Here is a 6,633-nt window from a genome sequence, read left to right on the forward strand (position 1 = left end):
AACTTCCACAATTTCACACGCCTCTAAAATGGACCACGGTGATCAATTTGAATGTGTCTACCCCCCAGGAATACAATCTGTCTGTTTAGTAGACTTGATGTGCACAATCATCCGTACTAACTAATTTATGCAGTGAATCCTTAGTCAGAAGGTCAGAACAGCTAGTGCTGACTTCTTTTTTAATATCACGTTCTGATGTAGTTTTTCTTTTTCTTTTTGAATAAATGAACTAGAATATATTATTGCTTGTACACTGTTTAAACAAAATGCAATAAAACATGTGTTGATTTATTTACATTTATCTGACACTTACAATTGCTTTTTGCATATATATGTCAGAGGTCACACACACCTCTGGAGCAACTAGAGATTAAGCTCAGGGACACATTGGCGGATGGGTCACAGTGAGGGATTGAACCCAGGTCTCTAACGCCAAAGGCAGGTATCCCATCCATTGTGCCATCACCACCTTTACATAGTTGAAATTTCTTTTAATCCATCCTGCTGTTTCTGTGTGTGTAGGTTATGTGTGTTTGTGTTTGCAAGAGGGCGTGGCTGACTAATCCACAACTTATCCAAATCTCCTCATTGACTCCGCTGCCATACTCCACTCTACACCATACTCTTCAGTCTTGTTGATTAAAAACCATTTTACTTTACTACCACCAAAGAGTCTGCTCCTCGGTCTGCTGAACTTAAACCTAACAAATACAGGAAACATATGTATAAAGTAACATGCTACGGGTTTTGACATCACCTGTATCTGGTCTGTCCTAAGTGTGTTTATTTCTTGTTTTTATCCTAATGCACATTCAGTAGTTTATATACAGTCAGTGGTTGTGGCACTCCCAATTTCATTGTATAAGTGTCTGCGCAATCATTGTATAAGTGTCTGCGCAATGACAAAAGGCTATCTTATCTTATACATTATTAGAAAATATATTGATTAAATATGATTTAGTACTACTGTTCCAGTGATTTGTCGTGTCATATCTGTATTATGACTCAAAAATCCAGAAATGTTTTCCTGATCTGAACTGTTTGCTTTAGTCTTTTCCTATTGCACCTGGGCTTTTCAAGCAATTTTCTGTTGCATGATTAATAGCATATGAAAACATAAAATAAAAGTCAAATAAAATTAGTAAAAATAAAGCACCCGCTTTCTCAAGGGGATCTGAGATTTGGTTCAACTTTCCTAAAAACAATTTCACTGCGTGGTTTTTTCATCGATGCTGTCATCACTTACTGTTATCAGTAACCTTTATGCAGTGGCTCTTATCGTGGTGGAGCAAACACAATGCATCTAACTTGTTTGCATTTTGTAAATCCAGCTTTAGTTGTTGATTTAACTATTTGAGAGTTTATCCTCTGTGACAACGATTACAGAGGTATTCTCACAGAAAATTGTTTTCTGATTAATAACTAATAGCACTGACTACATGTTGGTGATGTACGCAGACTTCTCAGACAATACAAGAATCATTCTAGTTGCACTGCTCAGCTTTGGCACAAGCTTCATGTGGACTTCTGTGCCCTTGGAGAATGGAGAAGTCTTAGTGTAAATGTACTGGAACATGAAACTTCCCAGAAGCAAAGACTGAAAATAAATCACAACTGAGCACCTTGGAGTTTAGCAGCAGACTCTTGTATTTCTGTTTATTTTATGTTGCCCATTCCTTCTTTATTGATTACTGGAAGCACCATGTTTACCCAATAATATGAGGAGCAATGACTCTGACCCACCCTGGCGCCATGAGGGCTTTAACTTCCTCCTCTTCTCTCATTAGTGGGCCATCAGTCAGGGGCTTCTCTTCAGGGTCTGTTTTGTCTCACTGTAATTTTTCCCTCATTTCTCTTTATTTTCATTTGGCAACAGAACAAAACAAAAGTGCAGTAAACATCTTAATTGTGAAGCACCAGGAAGTGTCAGCCGTTGTTTACTAAGGCCTGACAGAGCTGGCTAAAGCTTGGAATGACTGGGTGAAGGGAGAAGGTGGAGGAGGAGGAAGAGTGAAAGGTTGGGAGAGGAGGATGCAGGCCTCACTGCTGGATCCGACGCAGCGACTGCACTTGGAAGGACTGAGCATGGGAGCCCCACTCTCTGTAATGTTTGTACTCGCCGCCATGTCGATCACACTCCATGATGTACTGGTAACCACGGTAACCTGGAAACTGGTAGCACACCCAGCTGGAGGAGGAGGAGAGAGAGGGAGGGAGGGAGGGGTGGAAGAGGAGCGGAAAGCAGTGGTTAATGATTAACATGGGGTTTGCACAGTAAGCAGAATTAAGACTACATGATATGACATGCATTTCGATTTAAAATGGCCGTGGTTCATAACTGTATGAGATGAAAGCAGCAGTTAAATACTATCGGCCTCTGAGCATTCAAACCAAGGGAAATATTAAAGGTGGAGAGACAATGTCAGGTTAGGCTAGTCATTTTAATGACTGCATTTGACTAGATATTCTAGCTTTGTTGGCGTTTACAATCATAAAATGGGCCTCTTTATGGTGTCATCTGGCAAAATTTGATTTGTCTTTGATTTCTATTTCTGTTTTAATTAGTCAAGTGGATAAGACTGGAATGGGAGTTGCTGTCTTACACTGTAATAGGATAGGTGCATACAAAAACTGCAAAAAAAGTAATCTATGAAAGTAGAATCTTATTTACATTATGATCATCTACTACATACAATATAGAATAATGGTTGAAAATGAAATGACATAACTCCTGGAGTTTATCCTGATTTAATACATTTAACCACAAACTACAACTAAAAAATTAAGTTGCCATAAATAATGAAATACCTCATCTACACCTGAGGAATGGAATCAGGTGGTAGTTAAGGTGTCTATAGATTGTTAGTGTTGGTGATTTGAAATACACTTTGCTCTTGTAACAGCAAAACAAAGTGTAATCAAGTCTCTTGTAGTGACATCAAGTCACTTGCAATGTGACATGTTCATGAATGTCTAAACAAGAACACTGTCCTTTTAATTTTTTCATTTCCTACTGATATTTCTGTTATTTTGTGTTCCATATGTAAATTATTAAATGTAGCCTGTGAGTCAATGCCAGCATTCACTCGTCAAAAGCCTGTAAAGAGTGATCCATCTGAGTGCAGAGGTTGAGACTTACGAGCCACTCTGAATTTGCATAGACCCAATCTCGTTGTTGCCCCAGCCCATGGCCTGCAGAGAGGCATAGTCATCATTGATCTCCCACTGCCGTCCCATGAAGTTCTCCTTCTCAAACAAAATCATCTTAGACTCCTTGTGATTCTGTGTGCACATGACCGAAGGAAAGACAGGTTCAGTCAGAGTTGTTAAACACAAACCAGCACCAGTTATACTATTTTAATATTGTAGAAGACAGTGGGAGCAAGCTAGCGAGGATGTTGCTCATGTATATTGCTAAGATCTAAATATTTTTACACTTTTTATTCCTAATTTACAGTTGTGTTCTGTAACAATAGTGACAATGGTGAAGACTGTATCTGAATACAGTAATATAGCAAGTCAGGCTTAAATTTGTGTTCAGCAGATGCTGTGAACACTTTTGAGTCATTTTTCACAAGGTTTACTTGTGAACCTGCTTATTTTTCATAAATCCAAACAAATTTTCAGGTTCATCCATTTATCCATCCATCGTCAACCGCTTATCCTGTGTACAGGGTCGCAGGGGGCTGAAGCCAATCCCAGCTGAGATCGGGCAAATTTTCAGGTTCAGAGAGGTTAAAGTATGCCTTCCCATTAGGAAAAAGTTGTAGAATTTTTACCAAATGCATCTAATTTGTGTGGGTGTTGCATTCTAGTCTATTTTTAGCTGCAACCAGCAGCTGGCATGAATCCCTCTGTAGGCATAAGAAACCAAGAGAAACCAGGGTTCTGATCCCAAGTGATTGTACTTGATGAGTCAAATTTAGTGCTTTTTAACTCTGAATTTGACACATGAAGTCAGAGAGACGGACTCACAGCAGAGCAGATGGGGCGGAAGGACATCATCCTCTCAATGTGGTAGGCGTTGCTGCCGCTCCACGACTCCCAGTGAGGATACTCTCCTCTCTCCAACACAAACTGCTGTCCACAGAAGCTGGAGTGCTCATATCCTGCCCAGCTGTCGACATGTACACAACATGCAAGACCATCAGGACACTTGTTAAACAGACTGATCGTCAGAGAGTGAACCACAGAACATGTATAGACTCATTTACATTACTTTTAAGGGGCAACCATACTTTATTATGGTCCATCTTGACAAATTAGTTTTTATATCTTTTTTTTAAATGGAATTGTTGCTGACTTTTAAAAATATACATGTACTGACTGGTAGAAATGTTTATTGTAGGTTATTTCCTCCTGTGTGAAATGTTTTGCAGAGCTCTTTGTTTGACTTACGCGCCACACTCCACCTTCAGGGAGCGGATGTTGTCAACGCCACACTCCATGATGTTCTGGCAGGCTGAGGTAAATTCCAAACGCTTCCCCTGGAAGTTCTCCTGGTCATAAACTGTGATCTGGAGAGGACACAAATGCATACATGTAGTATGCACATGCCGCACGCACACACTGATGTGTGTACAGACACACACGTCATTGACATCATCAGACAAGGCATGAAATTAAAAGAAAAATGTAATCTGCTTTTGTTAATCGTCCGTGGCAAGACGTGACACTCACCTTCCATGGTCCCAGTGGGTTGGGATTATTCAGAGCCATGCTACTGTGTATCTCAATGCTGATTTACCTGCAGTGTCGAGAGCAGGGAGAATAATAATTATGTTCATATTCAAAGGCTAATTAAAACATTACCCGGTTCAAATATGTAGTATCCAATATTTATGTATTTGACCTCTAACCCCTTGTTTTGTTACCTCAGAATAGTACTGTACCCTTCTATGGGTTTGACCTTTTATTTTGCAGACTCAAACCCCTCTATGGTACCTAACAGATACCTAAACATATCCTATATAAGCTATGTTTGATGTACAGAGAGACAGAGTGGCCATCGGTCTGGGTCACTCTCCAAGCTGTTGCAGAGCTTGTAATTGATGCTGAACTCCTTGATTTAATAAACTTTTATGATCAAGAACAGTGTCAAGCGGGTTTCCTCTCAACACATCATCGCAGCATTACTGTTCGGACACCACAAGCACAACCTGTCACCTCCTCCGCACGAACTAGAATGTGTGTTTATGAACTAATTTTAATTATCAGTTGCCATGTAGGAGGCATATTCATTTTTTTGTGTTTTGTGTTCTTGAAATAGACTTAAACATATTACAGCATCAGTACAAATTCCTAAAGTAGAAAAAATCTCTATAAAAGAACAGATCACCTTTGTGTGTCATCTGTTGGGTATGAAGCCTTTCTTGAAGCACTACATGCTCACACTTGATGCAGCCAGCTTTTGATGTAGGCACAATCCTGTTTGTTTTCCCAGTGCACAGTCAGTATGTCTATGCATTTGCATGTCTGACCTCAGTCTATACATCTATGTGGCTCAGCAGAAACAACAAAGACAAAATGACACACAAATGTAAAGTGACAATGGTCCGCGCAAGTCTATAGGCTGAATGAATTGAGATGGAGGGCTTACCTGACCTGGCCCCAAAGAATAGCAGTTCAGTGCTCACAGGGGGCTCCACAAAAACGATGTCCTGACCCCAGAGTAAACGGACCTATTTATACATGCTGGTGCTGAAAAGCAGCTGGGCCTGTTGGTCGGGGCAGGAGTCAGCACATTGCTCTTCCAGTCATTGTTCAGCACTGAGCTACTGGGCTTTAGTTCGCCACAGTGGGACTGGATGGAGGGCACCGTGCCCAGTGCAGATAAGCACAAGTTCCAAATGGTCCATAACCAGTGGGCTGGACCAAGTCCTGGCAAAGCTCGGTACAGGAAACAGATCATCACAGCTGCTGATAGTCTTGCCAGTGACTCTGGCTCAGGAAAAACACATTTAGTGTACAGCAAAAAACAAACAAAAATGGCAGGCTGAACACAGTTGGTCACTCAGTTCTGGACCCAAAAAGGCACTGACTCAAAATGACAAAGGTGTCTAATAATCATTCAATAATGGACTTACTAAGTTACTCCTACACTGCGCTCTGCTCTGTCTCTGATCCGTGTGTCATGTCCACCTCAACTGACCCCACATCTCTTGTCCTTTCACCTTTTCACTCACTCCTGTACACAAACATGCTCAGTCATCTCACACACCATCATGGACAGAGACACACACCCAAAGGTCTTTCCCTGCACCCATTCAGCACATACAAAGGAACTCAAAACACTTACACATTTACACACATCCATTTGGATGGTGACAGCTGACCTTGTAGAGTACTTGTGTGACTTCCTGTAAAAGTACATTTATGTTGTATTTGATAAGAAAATCTTGCAAACACCTCACACAATCCTCTCTACTGGACAGTTCACCCAGCCACCACTAGTCTAAATTCATGGTAATTTTGACAAAAACTCCAATAATACATTTTCACTGTTTATACACATATTATAAAAGCTTCATATGTCCATACTTATTAAATAATTAAAAACTGTCTGACAACAATACATTTGTTTAAAGTTTGTTTGGAAGCAAACAGTGATTTATCAGTCATTTAACCTCATTA

General features: G+C 40.4%; 1 protein-coding gene across 1 annotated transcript; it reads right to left on the reverse strand.

The window, feature by feature from the left end:
* Nucleotides 1–1,643: 1,643 nt before the first annotated feature.
* On the reverse strand, nt 1,644–5,782 carry cryba1a (crystallin, beta A1a). Its single transcript, XM_038693781.1, has 6 exons — nt 5,600–5,782; nt 4,681–4,747; nt 4,399–4,517; nt 3,976–4,117; nt 3,140–3,282; nt 1,644–2,188 (listed from the first exon to the last, which is right to left on the reverse strand). Exons 2-6 carry the CDS (start codon nt 4,717–4,719, stop codon nt 2,041–2,043), a joined length of 591 nt encoding a protein of 196 aa, XP_038549709.1. The 5' UTR covers nt 4,720–4,747; nt 5,600–5,782; the 3' UTR covers nt 1,644–2,040.
* Nucleotides 5,783–6,633: the final 851 nt, after the last annotated feature.

Source organism: Micropterus salmoides, unplaced genomic scaffold (genome assembly GCF_014851395.1).
Source record: "Micropterus salmoides isolate LMB-PRFRI ecotype aquatic unplaced genomic scaffold, ASM1485139v1 Ms_hic_scaffold_3, whole genome shotgun sequence".
Classification (NCBI taxonomy): Eukaryota; Metazoa; Chordata; class Actinopteri; order Centrarchiformes; family Centrarchidae; genus Micropterus; species Micropterus salmoides.

What these genes read in the sequence shown, in the direction of transcription:
- cryba1a (XM_038693781.1), bottom strand. Translation starts at nt 4,719, where the DNA reads ATGGCTCTGAATAATCCCAACCCACTGGGACCATGGAAG. An exon ending in CTGAAGGTGGAGTGTGGCGC is followed by an intron (nt 4,118 to 4,398) that starts GTAAGTCAAACA and finishes ACATGTCGACAG; the next exon opens with CTGGGCAGGATATGAGCACT. An exon ending in ATGCAAATTCAGAGTGGCTC is followed by an intron (nt 2,189 to 3,139) that starts GTAAGTCTCAAC and finishes CTCCTCCTCCAG; the next exon opens with CTGGGTGTGCTACCAGTTTC.